The sequence below is a fragment of the Rhinopithecus roxellana genome, chromosome 6 (assembly GCF_007565055.1).
Source record: "Rhinopithecus roxellana isolate Shanxi Qingling chromosome 6, ASM756505v1, whole genome shotgun sequence".
NCBI classification, from domain to species: domain Eukaryota; kingdom Metazoa; phylum Chordata; class Mammalia; order Primates; family Cercopithecidae; genus Rhinopithecus; species Rhinopithecus roxellana.
This window is the reverse complement of record NC_044554.1, coordinates 143,889,599-143,912,925: the sequence shown is the minus strand read 5'-3', so window position 1 is coordinate 143,912,925 and position 23,327 is coordinate 143,889,599. Positions and strand designations below refer to the sequence as shown.

The 23,327-nt window shown below is 37.6% G+C and overlaps 1 protein-coding gene across 1 annotated transcript; it reads right to left on the bottom strand.

Moving 5' to 3' along the window:
• Window positions 1-978: 978 nt before the first annotated feature.
• Window positions 979-23,131, bottom strand: MRM3 (mitochondrial rRNA methyltransferase 3). Its single transcript, XM_030932030.1, is given in 5 exon segments — window positions 979-1,290; window positions 1,293-1,693; window positions 1,696-1,972; window positions 4,525-4,591; window positions 23,034-23,131. Coding segments are annotated over 5 exon segments (1,155 nt in total).
• Between the last annotated feature and the right edge of the window lie 196 nt (window positions 23,132-23,327).

Sequence of the window (23,327 nt, the reverse complement as noted above, 5' to 3'; positions counted from 1 at the left end):
GAATTCTAGAATAGGATGTGGCCTTTGGTGGGAAAATGGTAGTAAATTCCATGCAGGGCCTCTAGGTATTGGAGAAACAGACTAGAGACTCTAATTTTGGTGGAGTACTAGTAGGGAAGAAAAGGCATAATCCTAGTTCAATGAGGTGGACAACACTGAGAAGGGTAGAGATAAGCTGCACTTGATGAACAGTTTTGCCCAAATCTCACAGATGGTCTGGGCACTGGTCCTGTAACTGCAAGGTTCATCCCAGATGCCTCTGGCTGATTTTTCTTGCTCTGGTGAGGAAACGCTCAGCCTTCCATTGGATAAAAATCCCTTTGGCAATAAGAGCTACAAAGTAAAATATTTTCTCTTAATGCTTCTAGATTTTGACTCATAGTTAGAAAGGGTTTCTCTACATTCATGTTTTATTTATTTGTTTTTGACCACACAAATAGAACTTTTCAATGTAATCTGCTGGTTCTACACTTTATAGATTATTTTATTTACCACTGACCAATGATCACATGTGAGTGACTTTGCCATGACCTATAACCAGTGCTTGATGATTGTAAAACACCCACCAGCTGGTGGAGCAAATTCCTCCCTGCCCAAGATGATGCTTTCAGGAGATTTCTGGGCACAAAATGCTTCTCAGTGGACAATTTTTAAAAACACACATATAGAGCCATGTGGATCCCCTATTTGCATTGTCACTAAGGGAAAAAAAATAAGATATAACCTCAAAATCAGTGAAGAGATGGGGGTTCTCAGGAAGGATTTTGACCTGTTATTTCTGAGGAATAGCAGAAATTTATGGAAATTCTGATTTTTCCTACAACCATATGATGGCATCATGCCTACCTCTTGCTTCCTGAACGTGGAGGCCACAGTCACCAACTGAGAAGCCATAGTTTCCGACTCTGCCAGCCTCCTAACGATGTGCTGGGATAGCGGGAGCTGGAGATGTCCTCAGCAGAACTTCTGTGTCCCCTCTCAGTGGTAACTCCTGTCCCTGCTCAAGTGTTCCGCCCTCACCTGCTGTTGTCTTTTCCCTTCAAAAAGCGGGATGCATGCAGCCATGGCTGAGTTGAGGCTGTCCACACCAGGTGCAACAGGGATCAGCAGCCTGTTGCCCCCAGGGCCCTCGGCCAACTACAGAAAATCCAGACTCATGCCGTAGGTCTTGCTGCCAACCACTGCAGCTGCTGGTGCCTCTGTCCAGTTGAAGTCATAACTCTGAACCTCAGTAACAGGTAGCAAACCTTTACTGGCTCCAGTTTCTAGACCTTCCCTTTCTTCGTACTTTTGTGAAACTTCAGGAATCGCCAATCACACACCCAGCCATAGTCACTGTCTTTATTAGACATCTGAGCCTCAGCATAAAGGCTTCGGTTGTCAGCCAAACAGACCTGGGTGTCAGGGGGCAGGTAATTTGCCACTGTTTTTGTTTTCAGACTACTGATAATGGGCACCTGGAAAAGTACACCCATACCCACCTGTAGCACTTTGGGCTCCTAGGCATCCACACATTTCAAAATGAGTAACACTTTGCTGCAGCCTGCCCCAGCTGGAGATCTCAGAATTGTCCCCAGATTCCCAGGGTCACAGAAATTGTCACAAATCAATAACAAAGGCAGTGAGTGCTAAAGCTGAGTCTTTGGATATGTCATGTTAACATGGTCAGGTTTGGCAAAAATCCTCATTATTCTTGTGGCATTACTATGTTGGACCAATCCCTCATGTCCTCGAATTTCATCTTAAGGAGGCTGACACCCTTCAGCTTATCGATGAGCAGCTTCTTTATGTATTATAGATGGCTAGAGAAGAAAACTTTTGGCACAGCTCTAGCCTTGAGAGCGTCTGTAAGGAGCCTGCGACCTTTCAGCAGTATCTTCCCTTGCTTTTCCCAAAATGGCCTGGACTTAACTGTTGTCATTACACTGCAGGTTCTGCGGCATGAGGAATTTGAAGAAGGCTGCAAGGCGGCCTATAATGGGTATGATACCTTGTTTCTTAAAATCTTCTTTAGGCTCTGAATACATCTATGAATATAAGCTGTTAATTTACATGATCAGGGTGAGAGAGACCACCCAGGGAAATATGTGGCCTTCTATCTTGTAGCTTATCTGCATCAGGTTTCTCCATTGACAGAGTGGGTATGATGACAATGTATCTTCCTCACTGAGTTTTGGGCAACTTTTCGTTGAGATCACCTATATACGGTGTCTGGTACGGGATCATGTACGTAGCAGCACTGACATTCATGTCTTAAATGAACTCATTCATTTTCTCTTTGAGTAATTATATGATTTAATATTTTACATTTGGATACCTGATGTGTTTGGAGAATTCTCTTTTGAATAGATGAAGTATGGACCTAATTTTGTCTTTTTCCTAAATTCTTTTTTTTTTTTTTGGTCTGAGACAGAGTGTTGCTCTGATGCCCAGGCTGGATAGAGTACAGGAGCATGATCACCATTTACTGTAGTCTCAACTTCCAAAGGCCCAAGTAATCCTCTCACCTCAGCCTCCCCAGTAGCTGGGACCACAGGCACATGCCACCAGGTCCAGCTAATTTTATTTAATGTTTTGTATAGATGAGGCCTCACTATTTTGCCCAGGCTGGTCTTGAACTCATGGCCTCAAGTGATCCTCCTGTCTCAGCCTCCCAAAGTCCTGGGGCATGAGCCACTGCACCTGGCTCCAAAATTCTAATATTTGAATATGATTTTTGTTAAAGACTATCATTTCCCCCCAGTGATACAAACTTCCACATCTATCATTTACTAACTTTCTTATGTGCTTGGATCTATTTCTGGACCTAGTACTCTGTTTTATTGGTCTCTCTATTCCTGCATCCACACTCTACTTTTTTAAGTATAGAGGCTTTAAAAGATGTTTTATGTCATGTAAGTCTACTTCCCACTCATTAGTTTTTTTTTTGTTTTGTTTTGTTTTGTTTGTTTTTTTGAGACTGAGTCTTGCTCTGTCACCCAGGCTGGAGTGCAATGACACGATCTCAGCTCACTACAACCTTCACCTCCCGGGTTTAAGTGATTCTCCAGCCTCAGCCTCCTGAGTCGCTGGGATTACAGGAGTGTGCCACCATGCCCAGCTAATTTTTGTATTTTTTTAGTAGAGATGGGGTTTTGCCATGTCGGCTAGGCTGGTCTTGAACTCCTGACCTCAGGTGATCTGCCCACTTCAGCCTCCCAGAGTGTTAGGATTACAGGTGTGTGCCACTGTGCCCGGCCAGCTTTTATTTCTTCTTCTTCTTCTTCTTCTTTTTTTGGAGATGGAGTCTCATTCTGTCACCGAGGCTGGAGCGCAGTGGCATGATCTTGGCTCACGGCAACCTCTACCTCCTGGGTTCAAGCAATTCTCTTGCCTCAGCCTTTTAAGTATCTGGGACTACAGGCACATGCCACCACAGCGGGCTAATTTTTTGTGTTTTAGTAGAGATGGGGTTTCACCACATTGCCCAGGCTGGTCTCAAACTCCTGAGCTCAGGCAATCTGCCCACCTTGGCCTCCCAAAGTGCTAGGATTACAGTTGTGAGCCACTGCGCCTGGCCTAGCTTTTCTTTATTTGGAGTTTCCCTATGTATTCTTGCATGTTTACTTTTCCACATGAATCTTAGCATTAATCTAGCTTCATCAAATAACAACAACTTCAGAGTATCTTTATTGGGATCACATTTAATTGATATATTAAATTGAAGGGAATTTACATCTTTATAATATCGAGTTTTCTTTCCCAAAGAAAAAGGATGTCTTTCCATTACTTCAGGACTACTTTCTGAATTTGAGTATTTTAAGGTTTTTCTTACATAGGTTTTGCACAGTTTTTGTTGATTTAGTTCTAAATATTTCTTTCTGCCCTTATTTTAAACATTTGCTTCTTTAATTATATATTTTTAATATCTGCTACCTTATTAAATGTTTTTTCTTACTTGTGTTAGTCTTAGCATTGATTATCTTCCGTGTTTTCGGTATACCAATGTATCATATGTCATTACATACAGTTTTACTGTTTTCTAATTTTTTTTATTTTTATTTTTAGTTTTTAAGAAATAGGATCTCCCTGTGTTTTTCAGGCTGGCCTCAAACTCCTGGGCTCAAGCCCTCCTCCCATTCAGCCTCCCAAGTAGCTAGGACTTCAGTTGCCAGGTATGCACTACTGCACTGGGTCCTTTCTTTTCAAATTCTTACAATGCTGCTTATTTTCCCTTGTATGATTTCACCAGCTAATAGCTTTGGTCTAAGTTTAGTAGTAGTGGAGCTGATAGGTATCCTTACCTTGTTCCTGACTTTGGCGGGAATGTTTCCATCATGTCTCTATATATCCATCATGTCATAGCATGTATATCAATTTGTACAGCTTTTAAAACATATCTAGCCCTATGTGCAGAGTGGGGCCCGAGAATTTGTTTTCTAAAAAGCTTCAGAACTGATTCTAATGTAAACTCTCAAGAATGTATTCTATAACAATATAAGGTATAAATAAGTAAAATAATCAACTGTGCAAACATTTAGTTACATTTTCTATAGGACCTGGAGATACAAAGATAGGCTCTTTACTTTGAGAAGCTCGATGTAGTAAAGACCTACAAAATAATGATTGCATACAATATAATTATTACAGAATAGAAAGTGTTTCATCACTAGCATATTTGCCAAAACTTACTCTCTAGAGAGTTCACAAAAAAAATTTACTTTTAAGTTTTATAAAACTGTGTCCTATAAAACTATTTATTAGTCTATGGTTTTTAAAATAATTCAAAATTGGCATCAATCAACAGTTACTGCCTAAAATATTATGATTCTAAATTTTCTGCTGTGTCCTCTCTTTGCGACATGTGTTACTTTCAAACTGTAACTGCATCAATTACGGCAAGCAGTCACATTCATTTTGGGGTTTTCATAATTATTTTATAATCAAAGTTCAGTCAGTTGTCTATTTTTTTTTTTTTTTTTTTTTTTTTGAGACGGAGTCTTGCTCTGTCACCCGGGCTGGAGTGCGGTGGCCGGATCTCAGCTCACTGCAAGCTCCACCTCCCGGGTTTACGCCATTCTCCTGCCTCAGCCTCCCGAGTAGCTGGGACTACAGGCGCCCGCCACCTCGCCCAGCTAGTTTTTTGTATTTTTAGTAGAGACGGGGTTTCACCGTGTTAGCCAGGATGGTCTCGATCTCCTGACCTCGTGATCCGCCCGTCTCAGCCTCCCAAAGTGCTGGGATTACAGGCTTGAGCCACCGCGCCCGGCTCAGTTGTCTATTAAACAAAGTTATGCAAATAAAAATTCTGAAAGTAAAATAATTATCTTACTTTTGTTAAAGGACTTATACTAATACTTTAAATGTTTTGTACCTACCGCAAATCTACTCTGAGACCCATCTTTTTCCTCAGTGCCTATTGACTTCTTTCTTTTTAATTTCTCAGCAGGTTTCACATTTGGAAGAGGGTAGAAAAAGTGGTCCTCATGTTTGGGATGGGGGTAGACATTTTGAAAAAACAGGTGATAGGATTTTTAACCTAAAATGGGCTATAGAATTTTAAAAATCAAACATAGTAGGGTAAACTTTTGGCCTCCTTTGTACTTCAACTTAAACTGGTGCAGCATTTGGGTCTCATTCTCTTGCCTTGCAGGCTCTTTTTCTGCCTGTTGGGTCTGATGTACCTTTAGTTTAGGAGTTACCTGTGAATCAGAAAAGGTAGAGGTGTCATTATAAGGTATGAGGGGAGAAAGCACAAAAGTGGATGCTTAGGATTAATTTTAGATGCTGTATTTCCAGAGAGACTAGTAGAGAAGATTTCAGTTTTTTTTTTTTTTGTCATGTGCTGACCCTGATTTATTAAAATAGAATAGAAGAAGGGACACAGGGCAGATGCTCTTTTCAGAAACAACAGTTATTTATTTGGCTAGGTTAGTATTTTGGAGGAACATAATAAGCTTGTAATTGAGAAATAGTTAGAAGTAACCTGGTAGAGGACAATCTATCAAGCCTCTGGCAGAAATCCTGTCAGCTATGAAAGGTGTCACATTATTGTCCATCTTCTTGAAGTGGCAATATTAGTGGCCAGCTTTATTGGTGTTTTACATTTACTTTCAGTTTTTTATATGTGAGGGGAAAGCTTGTGCAGATATCTAAGTAGCATGTATGAAGTAGAAAATGGTTTTCAGTCATTACTTTTCTAAAATATAACATTAACTTCGTAAGCATTTGGAATGCTGTTCATTTCTTTTTTTGGCAGTTTTTCTACACTTCATGGAGTAAGTGTATTAAGCATATCAATGAACTGTCTATATCATCTGTTTGCAATTTCCTTTCTGGCAGTATAAGGGTGAAAACCTTGTAACTCGGTATTAGTATTATCCATGGGTGAGAGTGTGGTGTTTTATATACTCCTTAGTATCTATAAAGTCTTTGGTGTGAGGAATGAGGAATTGCCACATGGGTCTGTTGGTTATTTTGTGTTTTAAAACTCCATCTGCATGTCACATAAAATAACAACTTAAATGGTGCCAAACTGTTTCACAGCATGGTTTAGCTTGGGATCAGTTACTACTTTCGACATCAGGGTTAGGTATCTTATGGAAGTAATAAAGAATTTCAGTAAGTAGATAATAAAGAATAATAAGTCACATATTTCTTGTCTCAAACCAGATTTCTTTGCATCAAACATTTTCTTCTTGGAGCTGAACACAACACCTAAAGCCATGTTAATTTGCAGTTCTATTGTAATGAATTCTCATGAAAATCTGAGTTCTGTCATCACGAACATCCAGGGGTCAATTCATTAATCTTGTACCCAAACCTTTCTTTTAGACACACCCACACACATACACACACTCATGTAAAGGATGGTAAAATATTGTTTCAGTTCAGTGAACAAGGACTTAATAGCTTTCTGTGTCATGCTTATATATCAACCTATCTGTGCATATGTTTGAATTAATATTATTGCCAATAGCATAAGAGGTATTCGTGAAGATGTAGATTCCAAGAATATGAGCTAGCCTTAAAGGTCAGACTAGCCCAACTACCCATTAAATAGGTATAAACTACTGCAGCCTTAGAACTAAGGATAGAATTTCTTTCTGTGTGTTAATCATTCTCAACTAACAACTTAATGGTTTGTATGATTTAGAGAAGCAACACTAAATTTCAACTAAGTGCACAAATTTAAATGTAGTAAAATTCTTCTTAAAATGGTCCAGTTGGCCAGGTGTGGTGGCTTACGTCTGTAATCCAGCACTTTGAGAGGCTGAGGTATCACCTGAGGTAGGGAGTTCGAGACCAGCCTGACCAACATGGTGAAACCCTGTCTCTACTAAAAATACAAAATTAGCTGGGTGTTGTGGTGCATGCCTGTGGTCCCAGCTACTCGGAGGGCTGAGGCAGGAGAATCGCTTGAATCCAGCAGGTGGAGGCTGTGGTGAGCCGAGATCATGCCATTGTGCTCCAGCCTGGGCAACAAGAGTGAAACTCTATCTCAAAAAAAACAAAAAACAAAAAACAAAAAACAAAAAACAAAAAACAAAAAAAAAACCCAGCTAATTTCATAGCTTTAGCTCTTAAATTCTCAGTACTAGACTTATCCATTAATCTGATATTTTAGTCTATTTGTATTCTTCTGTAAGCCTTAAACATTATTTACTTCAACTTTGACAGGATATTTATAATGTTGTCTATTGGCTCTAGTGAGAAAGTGTTTTTATTTTTTATGAAGTTAAATATACTGCATTTTAATTTTCAATTAAGATTTATTTTCAAAGAACTCACTATATTACTTTATTGTGTGCATTACATTTTAAAGATTTAAATAATTTCTTTTTAGTGCCATAGATACAATCAATCAAAACTCTTACAGAGGCTGACAAAATATTGCTTCAGTTAGGCGAGCAGAACCTGCACAGCCTTCTGTGTCATGCTTATCCAAGCAATAAATTACTTTCTTAGACAAAAATCATCCTCTGAAATTGCTTTAGCTGTTTCTGAAGTAAAGGTATTGAATGCATAGTATTGGGAACACTTTATTTTGCTTTTACCAAATGCAATTATTTTCCACTTGATAGCTAACATCACAAGAGAAAAAGATAGGTTTCTTATATTTTACTGTTTTCTCTTTCACAATAAGTCTAGTTTTAATTTGCCCCCAAGAAAGGTTCTTCCCACTCTATAACTTAATTTCATTGTCCTCTTAATCCAGAAGTCTTTGTAAAAGTAATCTTAAAACATCTGAGAAATAGTTACCAAATTTGAGTTTAATGCCTGATGTCATTTCCTTGAAAGTTATTTCTAAAGATAGATAAAAGTCATTTTTTGAAGTTTTGATAAAATACAGATACTGACTCCATATTCACATTCATCCTTCTTGAAATTTCATAAATCAAGTGAATAACAAGTGCCTTCCATTTTAGTCTCTCCTGAGAAATATGCTAACAATGTCACACATATACAAATAGGTTACTATGTGAAGAAAGTAACAAGGAAGAAATCAAGTGAAAATTAAGTGCCTTTGGGACTTAAAACTCCTAGGAAGCTTTGAAATCTAGGTCAAAAACATCAAAGAAAGACTCAAATTCATGCTCAGGTGAATGTAACCACCACTTGATTTGTGTGATACATACTGAACAAATTCTGACATAGAAAGCTATGTATTTAGCTTATTTTGACTCACGTTAACTTTAGTCAGCTTTTGTGGGCATATGTTCTTTTTTCAAATCTGAGGAAAGCCAGGAACCCTATTCCCAGAGGGTAAAAATGCACCTAAACAGAAACACACAAATCTTGCATAGAATTTCAGGAAGTTTGCAAACTCAGTGAAGCCTGCCCACTAAATATACAGGGATTTTTATGAGTCAGGACACTAATGTTGCAAATAAGAGAAAGTCAACTCAAATTATCTTAAGGCAACTATCAATATATTGCCCATATAGCTGGGAAAATAGAATAACTCAATGGCTGCAAGAAGTAATGCCCACAATAACTGGGTCTGGAGAGTCAGCATTACCAGGATGTACTCTATCTGCTGTTCACTACTGTAGGAATTACCTCTCTTGGCACAGTAATCTCATTTTCTCCTGCTGCAGAGATACCTTCTTCACATGGTGGAGAACTTAACCTGCCAGAAGATCCAGCTTAACCACCCTAGGAAGAAGTTCCCCTGAGAATCTATGTATCAAACCCAGAGACAAATTCTCTCTTTGATTAGGACACTTGATAATCCACTAATCACTGTTGCTCAAATTAATCAAGTCTGAGTTCCATAGTCTCTTCTGTGGCAGGAAGGCAAGAGAGGCAAAGTTTGTAACTAGAAGAAAGAGAATGGAATACCTTAAATACTATAACCAATATCCACAGCTTCCAGTATCAAGTACCTAAGACAACAGAGATAATGGGGAGAAATTACCTTTCTCAACTTTTTTTCTGACAACTATTTCAAGTTTCAGCCAAACAAATGTGAGAATGTCAAAGAAGGAAATGAGCTGGCAATTAATGGATAAACTAAGGCAGTGTGAAGGGGGTAAAAGAGTGTCAGTGCTGTGCTGATAAATTTGCTAAGAAAGAAAATACATACATATATATTTTTGAAATATACCTTACTAACGTGAAGAATAAATGGCACACAATTATTAAAAATGATGTAATATTCATGTTTATGATTTTCATATAGCCAATTAAATCTCTTCTAATGCTTTTGCTGACTTTTGCTGAATTCCTGTATCCTCCCTAAATTATGGTTGCAATTAATAAAAAGTGTTCCATAAACATGAGTGTTGGCTATTTTCTTTTTCGTTAGCAAGCAAATGTCAGAACTTCATTCATTTGTCAATGAACAACTTCATGTGAGCAAATTCTTTGCTAAATTGGATAATTAAGTTTTTGAATACAGGTATACCTTGGAGATATTGTGAGTTTCAGTTCCAGACCACAGCAATAGAGCAAATTTCTCAATAAAGCAAGTCACAAAATTTTTTTGGCTTCCTAGTGCATATAGAAGTTATGTTTATATAAAACTGTAATCTATTAAGTGTGCAACAGCATTATATCTAAAAAATACACATAATTTAATTTAAAAGTATTTTGCTGCTAAAAATTGCTAACAATCATCTGAGCCTTCAGCCAGTGGTAATCTTTTTACTGGTGGAGGGTCTTGCCTCAAGGTTGATGGCTGCTGACTGATCAGGCTAGCAGTTGCTGAAGGTTGGGGTAGCTGTAGCAATTTCTGAAAATAAGATAACAATGAAGTTTGCTGCACTGATTGACTCTTCTTTTCATGAAAGATTTCTGTGCAGCATGCAATGTTGTTTGATACTATTTGGCCCACAGTAGAACATCTTTCAAAATTGGAATCCTCTCCAACTCGGTTGCTGCTTTATCAACTAATAATATATTATTATATTAATAATAATATTATGTAATATTCTAAATCCTTTGCTGTGATTTCAAAAATGTTCACAGCATCTTCACTAGGAGTACATTCCATCTCAAGAAGGCATTTCTTTGGTCATCCATAAGAAGCCATTCCTCATCCACTCAAGTTTGACGATGAGATTGCAGCAATTCAGTCACATCTCCAGACTATATTTCTAATTCTAGTTCTCTTGCTATGTCTTCCACATTTAAAATAACTTCTTCCACTGGAGTCTTGAACCTATGTAAGTCATTTATGAGTGTTGGAATCCAGTTCTTCCAAACTCCTACATAAATATTGATATTTTGGCCTCCTCCCATGAATCACAAATATTCTTAATGACACCTAGCAGGGTGAAAACTTTCCAAAAATTTTCAATTTACTTTGCTCAGATCCATGAGAGAAATCACTAATCTATGGCAGCTACAGCCTTATGAAATGCATTTCTTAAACACTAAGACTTGAAATTTGAAACAACTCCTTGATTCATGGGCTGCAGAACAGATGTTGGGTTAGCAGGCATGAAAACAACATTACTCTCCCATACATCTCCATCAGAGCTCTTGGGTGATCAGGTCCATTGTTAATAAGCAGTAATATTTTCAAAGGAATCCCTCTTTCTGAGCAGTAGGTCTCCACTGTGGGGTTAAAATATTCAGTAAACTATGTTGTAAACAGATGTGCTGTTACCAAGGATTTGTTGTTCCATTTCTAGAGCACAGGCAGAGTAGATTTAGCATAATTCTTAAGGGCCTTGGGATTTTCAGAATGACAAATGAGTATGGGTTTCAACTTAAACTCACCAGTTGCATTAGCCTCTAATGAGAGAGTCAGCCTGTCCTTTGAAGCTCTGAAGCCAGGCATTGTCTTCTCTTCTCTAGCTGTAAATATCCTGGATGACATCTTCTGCCAATAGAAAGCTGTTTCATCTACACTGAAAATACATTGTTTAAGATAGCCACTTTCATCAATGATCTTGGCTAGATCTTCTGGATAACTTGCTGCAGCTTCTACATCAGCCCTTGTTGCTTCACCTTGTACTTTCATGTTATAGAGACAGCTTCTTTCTTTAAACCTCCTGAACCAACCTCTACTAGCTTCAAGCCTTTCTTCTGCAGTTTCTTTACTTCTCTCAACCTTGATAGAATTGAAGAGTTAGGGCCTTACTATGCATTAGGCTTTGGCTTAAGAGAATGTTGTAGCTGGGTTGATCTATCCAGACCACTCAAACTTTCTCCATATTAGTAATATGGCAGTTCCACTTTCATGTCTTTTATGTGTTCAGTGCAGCAGCACTTTCAATTTCCTTCAAGACCTTTTCTTTGTATCCAGAACTGGGCTAACTGTTGGTGCTAGAGGCCTAGCTTTCAGCCTATCTTGGCTTTTGACATGCATTCCTCTCTAAGCTTAATCATTTCTAGTTTTTGATTGAAAGTGAGAGACATCTGACTCTTCATTTCACTTGAATATTTAGAGGCCATTATAGTGTTATTAGTTGGTATAATTTCAATATTCTTGTGTCTCAGGGGATAAAGTAGTCTGAAGAAAGGAAGAGAGAGTGAGAAAGACCAGTCAGTGGAACAGTCAGAACACAACATTATTGATTAAATTTGCAGTCTTATATATGGATGTGGTACATATTGCCCACCCAAAATTACAATATTGACATCAAAAATCACTGATCACAGACCATCATAACAGATATAATAATAATGAAAAAGTTTGAAATGTGAGAATTACCAAAATGTGAAAATGAAACATGAAGTGAGCACATGTTGGAAAAATGGTGCTGACAAACTTGCTTGATGCAGGGTTGCCACAAACATTCAATTTGTAAAAACCACAATATCTGCAAATCGCAATAAAACAAACTACACACACACAAAAAGGCTGTGCCTATACTTGAAAGATAGTTCTTTGTTTGTGCTATACATCATGTACAGCTAGTCATGACACCTTTATGTGTGTGTTTTCTTTTTTTGAGATAGGGTTTCATTTTGTAGCCCTGGCTGGGGTGCAGTGGCATGATCATGGCTCACTGCAACCTTAAACTCCTGGACTCAGGTGATCTGCCTGCCTCAGCCTCCCAAGTAGATGCCTCCTCCACACATGTGCCACCATGCCTGGCTATTTTCTATTTTATTTTTGTAGAAACAGGATCTCACTATGTTGCCCAGGCTGGTCTCAAACTCCTGGCCTCAAGCAATCCTCCTGCCTGAGCCTCCCAAAGTGCTGTGATTACAGGTGTGAGCCACCATGTCTGGCCTACTATTCATTATTAACATTTTCTCTTGGTCTTAACTCTACAAAACCAGCAAAGCAATAATTCAAGCCTTAATTTGTCATTTGGCTATTTCTGTTGTGTACATTCTCCCACTATAGCTGGTTTTAAGCTACTGACAGGACATTACTGAATACAAAGATGTGCACTAGTACCCCAATCTATAGTATTTTCACTATATAAGACATACATAACCTCAAAAACATACATAATAGTAAAAAATGATAAAATAATAAGATTTTTGGATATTCACTACCTTCGTTTTATATATCACCTATTTATTTATATTTTTTTCTGTGACACAGCCTGAGGAGGTCCTGATGACATGTGCCCCTATATATCATCTATTTAATTGTAAGTTTATATACTTTATTTTTAAATAATGGCTGTTATTAAAAATCATTTAGCAAAATTCCAAAAATTTAACAATTGTCTTTGTGAGCCAGTCCAAACAAGTAACAACAAATTATGAAAGATGTTTTGTATGATTCTTATGAATAAAATTTAAATTAAGAAACAATAATTTGAAAATATTATTCATAACTTAGAAAGCTGACATGTAAAATCAAGATTCAGCCATGGCATCCGTATGATTTATCTAAAACAACATACTCAGTAACTATATTCAGGTGAATATCCAGTGTTGAATACTAAAATTTGAATTGCTTTACTTTATAATTTGACAAGTTTTAGATTATTTCCCATTTGGATTTTCCAAATGTATACGTCATGTCAACCAATGAGAAAAATAAATGTGTCAGATTAGCAATTTACAAACAGGAGAGGTAAAGTCTGTTAATATTAGAAGAGAACTATGGTTAGATTTTCACAAACTAACAAGAGAAATCAGATAAAACTACCGAACTCACTCTTGTCTCTTACATGAGAGGGGAAGAAGTAGGTAAACTGGAAAAAATCATAACTAGATAAATGATAGTTTATCTCAAGAGCTCTTTATGAGAAATGGACTGTAAAAAGCAAAAAAACAAGGCTGGGTGCAGTGGTTCATGCCTGTAATACCAGCACTTTGGGAGGCCGAGACAGGCGGATCACAAGGTCAGGAGATCGAGACCATCCTGGCTAACACGGTGAAACCCTGTCTCTACTAAAAATACAAAAAAAAAAAAAAAAAAAAGAATTAGCCGGGCGTGCTGGCAGGAGTCTGTAGTCCCAGCTACTCAGGAGGCTGAGGCAGGAGAATGGCATGAACCCAAGAGGTGGAGCTTGCAGTGAGCTGAGATCACGCCACTGCACTCCAGCATGGGTGACAGAGACTCCGTCTCAGAGAGAAAAAAAAAAAAAAAAAAAAAGGAAAACATGCTCTGGAAAAGGAGATAGGTTTTTATTGGGATTCAAAAGGTGTACTAACTCCTAGAACTGAGATTCAACTTGTAAGAGCTTACAGAAAAAAGAGTAAGTTCCAAGTGAAAAAAAAAAAAATCTACACTCAAATTGATTTGCCAGTTATCGGCAGATAACTCCTGGGCAAATTATCCATCTGAGTCTTTATTTCCTTGTTAATGGGGCCAGCAATACTTACCCCATGAAGTTTAAAGGTAACAAGGTACATAATGTGCCTGGCACAGAGGAGGCATTCAATAAGCATTAGTTCCCTTGTTCACCCAAGTAAACTGTCAGCATGGGTGACTGTCAGAGGTGAGAAGCACCTCTCAAACATCCCCAGGGCAAAATCTGCCCCAATCCAGGTGATTTGAGTTATTCTTTGATGCAGATTCCTAAGCAAAACACCTACGTGTACTCCCTTAGTTTCCAGTTTGACCACATCCTTGGATTATATTAGCTACTGGAACTCTCTGGAGAGTTTCTCAGGATGTTCCCTGTTTCTGGTTCGTAACTCTCTTATTCATCCTTATTGCTATTCATTGCTTCCTTGGTTTTCTTTTCTGCGTGACCTGGTTGGAGTAGGGTATTTTTTTTTTTTTTTTTGCTTTTTTAGACGGAGTTTTGCTCTTGTTGTCTAGGCTGGAATGCAACGGCGCGACCTCGGCTCACTGTAACCTCCGCCTCTCGGATTCAAGCAATTCTCCTGCCTCAGCCTCACAAGTAGCTGGGATTACAAGTGTGTGCCACCACGCTCAGCTAATTTTGTATTTTTTTTTTTAGTAGAGACAGGGTTTCACCATGTTGGTCAGGCTGGTCTTGAACTCTTGACCTGAAGTGATCCACCCACCTCGGCCTCCCAAAGTGCTGGGATTACAGGTGTGAGCCACCACGCCCAACCAGAGCAGGGTTTTGAGGTCACCCTTTTGACCCAGAAATCTTAATCTGTGTGTGTGCGTGTGTGTGTGTGTGTGTGTGTGTGTGTGTAGTCTAATCTATAACACCTACGACATGATTTATTAAGGCCATAGTCCTTAGAAGATTGTATATCAATTGGAGATCTACTTAAGTAATATCACTTAATTAAAACAGTCCCCTGATCCTGAGGGGTGGGGGGAAAAAGAGGGCAAACATTCCTTAGGTTAGAAACTTTCTATTCTCAGAAAATAGAGTTAGAGGGTGTTTTATTTAGGGCATATATTGCCAGCTGCTGTAACAACCACCCATAATAATAAAAGAATTTGTCACTCATGCAAAGTCCAAAGGTATTTTTTTCCTGATCTAGTAGATGGGTTCCCCTGTGTGGTTCCTTCCAGTTTGAGTTTCTATTATCTCAATCTGCAGCATCCAAGGTCACCTTGGAAGATGGACAGAGGGGAGGATTGCTACACTCCTTTGATTTAAGCTAGTTAGACCACCCTAACCAGATAGGTAGAGCATGTAATCTCTTTCATTATCAATGAGGAAAATGAAATGATTAGGTGAACACATAGCATCGTCATGCTACAGATAGATTTAGAGAGCTATTATGAAATATTGCCTCCTCCCCATAAACCAATGACTCACAGATTAACAACTTTACCCTAAAGACAAACATGAAATTTAGAAACTCAATTATATTTTCACAGTGTAGAGTTTCAGCATTACCAAATTTTTTGGCATAACCATAAAGTTCAATGAATTACTCAGAACAGACGCAACTTCAAACAAGGTAAAAGCTCTTGTTTATGAAATCAACAATCTTTTACAGAGTACTACAACACAATTAAAATCATAATAATATAGAACTTAATTTTAGGGCAATAAATTACATTAAAAAGTAATACTGTAATTCCTATGTAAGGTTGGGATAGCCAGAAGAACTACTGTTTTTCCATGCAGTTTTAAGCACAGTATATACCAAAGTAATATTTTGTAATATTTCGTCTGTGATATTTCTCCCATCAGTTTCCTGTGGTAAATAGAGCAAAGAGTAATATATAAAGATTAAGAAAAAAATGGCTTGTATTTTAATTATATAATCAAAAGATTTAAAGAAAAAGCCAGATCTTATCTATTTTTCTTCCCTTTTTTTTGAGGCTAAATTACATTAGGCAAAAAGGTAAAGGGTTTAAATATCTTCTGTGCACCTTCTAACCACTAGATATTGAGCGATAATCGATGTTCCTGATATGAATTCCATAACCTTATGATCTCTAAATTTGAATAGCTAGCCCATTTAAGATTTAATGAATAAAATAATATGTAAACAAAAGAGCATATTCTATGATTCTATAGACGGATTATCTGGTAAATAGCCAATAGGGTACCTCCACCCAGAAGGCAGACATCTCACTTAAAGAAACACAGCTAAAAACATGGATTCCTTCATTCATTTTTCTGCCACTTCTACCAATAAAAACAAACACATCCCATTCAAAGCAGAACATTTAGCTCTCTGTTAGCAACAGCAAGAACACTTCCCCAGCAACAGGAAAACTCGAAAAGGACATCTATTTTTAAAAATAAAACGTGAAGCCCTCAGCATTTTGCTGATTTAGTGAACAAGACAGAATACAAATCTTATCCATCCAGATTAAGTGAACATTCCATAGATTTCAAGAATAAATAGCCTGATTTTATATGCTTTTTATTTGATAATTTGATTTGTTTTTATACACCAGGACTTTTCTTGACATTTTTGCTGATTTTTCTGTTCATTTGCACATATGGCCATTATAAGGTAGGAGGTGTCTCATTTTAAATAGAAAGGTGGTAATTCGAGGAGTTCATTACCATACGCAAAATAGTTCACAGTAGTCTGTGCCACTGCTTGGTAGCAAGGTTTTTGTAAAAAGGTGATGATGCATATGTTTGTTGAAGGAAAGTGATAAGAAAATGAACTGCAACTTACTTTCACTAACTATAACAGTTTTAACACAAAAAGAAACCTTACGAAGCATTTGATCTTGAGCCACAAGGCATTGTCCAATGACTACAATAACAACCCACCATATTAATGTAGACAGTATATTCGGGTTACTCTAATTATATGTTTCAATGTCATTACTTTACAGAAAAGGAAACTGAAGCTCAACAAATGGTGATCTTTCATTTCCAAGGTTTAATCTCATTTTATAGCAAAGGCAAGGCCACAGTGCAAATCTTTCCAGACTTTTATTCTTTTTATTCCACAGCCAATATTGTGGGGCATGTGTGTAACGTCTCTTCCATTTAATTGTATGTACATTTATTATAAACAGTTTTCAATTTAAAATTTTCATTCAAAACAAAAAGATCACCATATATGCAAGGGTGAAGGCATGCCAAATTAACTGTGCAAATTAACATATTATCATTTAAAAACAACAGTAATTCTTAGAATAATCTTATTATTTTACCTTTGTTGTTAAAATAGTAAAACAGGAAGCAATATAATGAAAGCCTTTGATTTCACCCTTCTGTAAAAATGAAACTAGCTGAGGTAAGCCTTAAATACAGGCATGTATTAAGCTTCATCTATGAGTACTGATTCCTTTTCTCATTTCCTCCTTTGGCTAAAGGCAAAAACAGGAGTTCAAGGACCCACCACAACATTTACGATTCACATAAAAAATGAAGGACAAAGATGGTTGAAAATTTTTAGTTCTTAAAGTTAGCTCAATTAATATACTTGATACATTATACACACAATTCTGTATCATACAACTTCACATGACATATATACATACATATAGATAAGCTTACACATATATACAGTTATGTATAAATGTATCATTTTTTCTTTAAATATTGGCTCTTCTACTAGCTGTGTAAACTTCAGCAAAAAATTTTAACCCTCTGAGCCTCAGTTTACTCATTTGTAAAATGGAAATAACAGTTCCTATCTTATAGGATTGCTGTGAAGCACTTAGAACAGCTACTAGCATATGGTAAGACTTTAACAAGTATTAGGTAACTAGGTATTACAGAGAAATCGATTATATATTATTTATCAATATAAATATCTCTGATTCAAGTGAAGTTTATTCAATACAATGATCAGTTGTTTGGGTCTACAGATAAACATGTAAAAGCAATTTTGTTACGTACTTCTCTTTTCCTTTATGTTTTAGGGCTATGAAACTATTCTGTATGATACTATAATGGTGGAGACATGACATAATGCATTTGTCAGAACTTGTAGAACTTTGCAGCACAAAGAGTGAAAATGTATGCAAATTAAAAATCAAATCATTTAGGAGGTAGGCAAATCTCAGGAAAGAATGCTGACTTTGACAAGAGAATTTAAATGTATCACAAATGTACGAAACAACCTCAATGAAAGGGTTGGGAGAAAAAGTGCTGAACTAAGTGACTTTGGGAATGATTGGTCTATAAGGAATTGGTCTATACTGAAGGAACTGCACACAGGCAATGTACTCTAGTTGATAAATTTGTTTCCCATGGGGGTATGGGTTAACAATTCTGAAATTGCTATGTATGTATTTTGAAACTGAACAATTAAGTAAATGGATGGTAGATGTTAGGTGTCAGGTTTCTCACTGTCAAAGTGGAAATTACATACAGATAAGCAAGGGGAAGAGACTAGAATGATCCATCTGATAATGGATTAGAGTTGGATACCAGTATGAATTCATGTTTAGCTTAATATAAATACAAATGATTACATGCTGAAATATTTATACATAGGTATATATACATGGGTTAGTATACAAGTAGTTAATTCCTTGCTCTGTCAGCTACCAGGTCTTAAAAGAAATGACACCCAAGCAGCAAATAGCACTTCTTGAGCCTAGATTTTGGTTTCTGACACCATTCTCCAACAAAAGAAACCAAGATTTCTGAAACATATGGCTGATTCTAGACCTGGGGCATGATGACCCCAGGGCATCTTATAGTACTAGAAAGTAAGCATGTACTTAAAAACAAAACTAACCAAATGAAAAACCATACCACATTGATGGGAGTATATTAAAAGGAAATACTAAATTACTAAACCTCTAGTGGCTTCTAAGGGTAGTAGTAAGATCTACCGTAATGGTCTTTTTCAAATGTTAAATATAATACATGCAAAATGTCTACCACCAGTGCCTGGCCCATAATAGATACTGAAAAACAGTAGCCATAATTAAGAATTAAATGTTTGAAAGGGCTCTAAATTTTTGTTTTCAAAATGATTGACTGAGGTGTCACTGATGTAGTAATACTTAATTATTTTGTAGACTTTTACAAATTTATAATGCGGTTCTTTCTATTTACATCTTTGCATTGTGGAGCTAATATTGAAGACATTTGTGTACATTATTATTTTGTTATGGCTGTATTTGTTAGTAAAGCCTCATATTATTTCTGCTTCTGTCTTTCTGTCTTGAGTTGGCTCAAAATTGCCTCAAAAAGTATCATGCAAGAAAAAAGCACATGCTGGGCTAGACTTCAGAGTACTCTTAAATGCCCTGAGATTTCTGCTTACTATTGCCCTATTAAAGCTGTAAAAAGAATGAGGACATCCAACTCTTATCTGTTCTTAGGATGTCTTCTCTGTTGTCAATGCATTATTTCAATACCAATTTGCAGGCTTTGACACCAGTCCTTGTAAATGAGTATATAGTATTTAATGTTCAGTAGAGATGGTAGATGACACTGATAATATTGCATTATGAAGAAACTAGAGTTAATAGAATGCTTTAAGACATCAAAAGATTAAATGAGATAAATGTTTGCTAGATGCAATTTGCCTAGGAGGTCAAAGGCATACTCTTCCTGTTTCTCAAAAAGCAGTTAGAGCCAATTGGTGACAACCTGAATATGTAGAATAAATTGTTTTTGCTTCAAAATTTAAAAACAGGCAACTTGGATATTCCGAATCTTTGCTTGTAGGTTTAGAAATCACTGGCAGTGGCTTGTTTAAAAACATCTTACACTCGATTTTTGCCTCTTACCTCTTTTTGTCATGCTTTCCTGTGTTAATCAGACAGATTGGACATGGCTGTTGAGGAATCAAACCTTTTGCAGTAATAGTCACGTGCTTCTTAAGCTAGCTTGCTGTTTTAATTTCTGATAGCCAAAGAACCAGGCATTTCAGATCACCCTGTCCCAGGTTTCCTCTGTAACAACAGATAGGAGTAGGATGGTTTTAAGACATTGAATCTGTATCTGAATCTGTATCAAATTAGGTGCTTTTTTTTTTTTTAAAAGCTAGCTGTGTCTATAAGCATTCTCTTTTCCAACTATATAACTCCTTAATTTCCATAACTCTCTTATATAGTATACCTTAATCACTTTGTTGCTTCCCTTACTAGTAAATTAACTTTGACTCCTGCCCAAGATGTATTTAAGAAAGTGAAGGAGGTCAGGTGTGGTGGCTCATGCCTGCAATCCCAGTACTTTCAGAGGTCAAAGCCTGAGGATCCTTGAGGCCAGGAATCCAAAGACTAGTCTGGCAACATAGTGAGAACACATCTCTACAAAATTAAAAAAAAAATAGAAGACACAAAGGTGAAGGAAAAGGTATAGCTCACAATTTTGTCATAAAGTTTTCTGTAGCATTCTAGTGGAAGTAACAATTGTCACACACTATTTTTTTTTTTTTTTTTTTTTTTTTTTTTTTTTGAGACGGAGTCTCGCTCTCGCCCAGGGTGGAGTGCAGTGGCGCCATCTCGGTTCACTGCAAGCTCTGCCTCCCGGGTTTATGCCATTCTCCTGCCTCAGCCTCCTGAATAGCTGGGACTACAGGCACCCGCCACCATACCCGGCTAATTTTTTGTATTTTTAGTAGAGAGGGGGGGTTCCACCGTCTTAGCCAGGATGGTCTCGATCTCCTGACCTCGTGATCCACCCGCCTCGGCCTCCCAAAGTTCTGGGATTACCGGCGTGAGCCACTGCGCCCAGCCTGTCACACACTTTTAACATTCTAGTGGCAGAAGTGATGTCCCTATTAATTGGAAAAGAACACACAATGGCCTATTTTTAAATAATTTAATCTTTCAACACCAAGGATTTTGTTTTTAAAATAGTTTTAATTAGGTCTTTTCCTTTTGGTATCTTTTAGGCAATCATTCATCCATTCATTTATTAAGAAATATTTATTGAGCATCTACTCTGTGCCATCTACTATTTGAGTATTTTAGGTACTAAGAAAACATTCAACAAAATGAAAAAAAAAAAAAAAATCCCCGATCTTGTGGAGCTAACATTCTAGTGGAGGGAAGGCAATAGAAAATAAAAATAGAAAATGACGGTGTTAGAAGGTAAGTACTATGAAAAAAACAGAAGCAAGGAAGGGATGATTCTGGGGAAGGGGCAATATTTTAAATGAGATGATTAGGGTAGGCTTCTTTGAAAAAAGATGACTTTTAAGCAAAGATTGGACAGAAGTGGAAGATCTAGCCATGCAGGTATTTGGTGGAAAGATCTTTCCAGACAGAAACTATACACAGCGCAAGGGCCTCAGGGCAAGGAGATGCTTTGGTGTTATAGAAGCAGGGAGCAGGACTGTGTAGCTGGAACAAAGTGCATAGCAGAAATGAGGTCAGAGGGGTGGAGGTGAGGTAGGACTTGTGAGGCCAGCTAGCATTGAATTTTTAGGTTGCAGAAAAGACTCTGGCTGAGAAAATTAGGAAGCCATTGGAAGAGCTAATACTTTTGGTTTCCTCTTAAGTCTGTAGACAAACTTCTGAATGTTAAAGGCATCTTTATGTCACATCACAGATTGGTTCAAACCTCAAGTGTCAACACTTAATTTACCACCTTTAAAATAAATGAAATGCCTTGCTTCTAGTAAAGATAAAAAGATATAGTGAATAAAACCGAACACTCAAGCCAGACAACTACATTGCAGTTTTAATTCACTAGCTGGTGTCTTAAATATTCATGAGCCTCCTTCTCTGTTTTCTTATTTACAGGTTGGAATACTATCTTTTTCCAGGTTCCTTGTTGTCTCTAGTATCTCTTGGTTTCCTTTGATACCTCAGTCCAGGTAGGATTTCCACGCTAATTTTCTATTCGTGGTGTAATCTGTCAATATCAGTAACACATTTTATTGTATTGCAGAGGTCAGAATTTTGCTGGTTCAGCAATGTGGAAAAGATGTACAAAATGCAGATTAAAACAAAAAGAAAAACTACTTTGCTTCAATTAGTTGAATTGAACAAAACCAGTTTTTCTTGAATTTTTTGCATGACTGCTTAAATGAACTGTTTTGTTTCCTTGACACAATAGAGATAATACAAGGTTTGTCATGCCCTTATTGTTTTGAGAATATAAGAGTAATGTATTAAGTAAATTTCATTTAGCACAATAGTACTACTGTTAAATGGAGGGAAAAGATTCTGGTAAAAGGGAAGAAACTCCTGGCTTTAGTTTTCTAAAAAGCATTTGTACCTCTTGTAAGAATGACATAGAGGTGTTTTTAATGTCAAATCTGAAAATTTACTTTTCAATTTACTTGGAAACTGGTTTCTAATATAAAACAGGGTAGCACACTTTCCCAGCATGTTCAGGTAAACTACTTTCATTACAATTCAGGTAGAAGTGACTGCCTTTAATTCTGTACATCGCAAACCATCTAGTGGTAGATCTAGAATGGCGTCAGTCTCAGGGACTTCTATGCACATTGAGTTCTAGAGTTCAATTCCATTTAAGTTGGGACTATTTACAACGACATTTGCTGAAATTTGCTCACCTTGATATACAAGCATATTGTATTAAGAAACCAGTAAACCTGTGGAGATAGCAGGTAAAACGTACAGCCTGTTTTACATTTTCTTTGAGGTGTCTTACTTGTAGCATAACTAAACCTTCATTGTTAGGCAGGTGCTGGCCAATCACATCAGCGACAGTCCTAACTCTGCTAGGATCGGGGTAAAGCCGATAAGCCGTATCATATCTACAACCTGTCTCGGACCACTGTAAAGAACTCACTGAGGATTGGTAGGGACAAAGGAAAGTTTCTGTCAAAGTTTAGGAGAAAAGGGTAGCGTAGGGAGCTGTTTCAAGTAACACTTAAATCCCAGAAGAAAGCCGAACCCCAACTCTTCGGTCGCCGCGGGGCCAGTGAAACGCGAGAGGGAAGTTTTTCTACAGGAAATCTGCCGCCTTGTCCCCGAGACCAGCAGCAGGGCCATCAGTCGAAGTGTCGGCCTCTCGCATTCTCTCCCCTCCCCAGGGCCAGCCAACCCTAGTGGGCGGCGGAGGATGCGCCGGCCCCAAGGGCGCGCACGTCTCTTCCCAGGAGGTTAGGGCGCTGGGGCCCCTCTGCACTCCCAGTGGTCCCAAGTTGGCCCAGGCCCCCTGCCCCAGGGTCCTCCAAGCCACCACCAA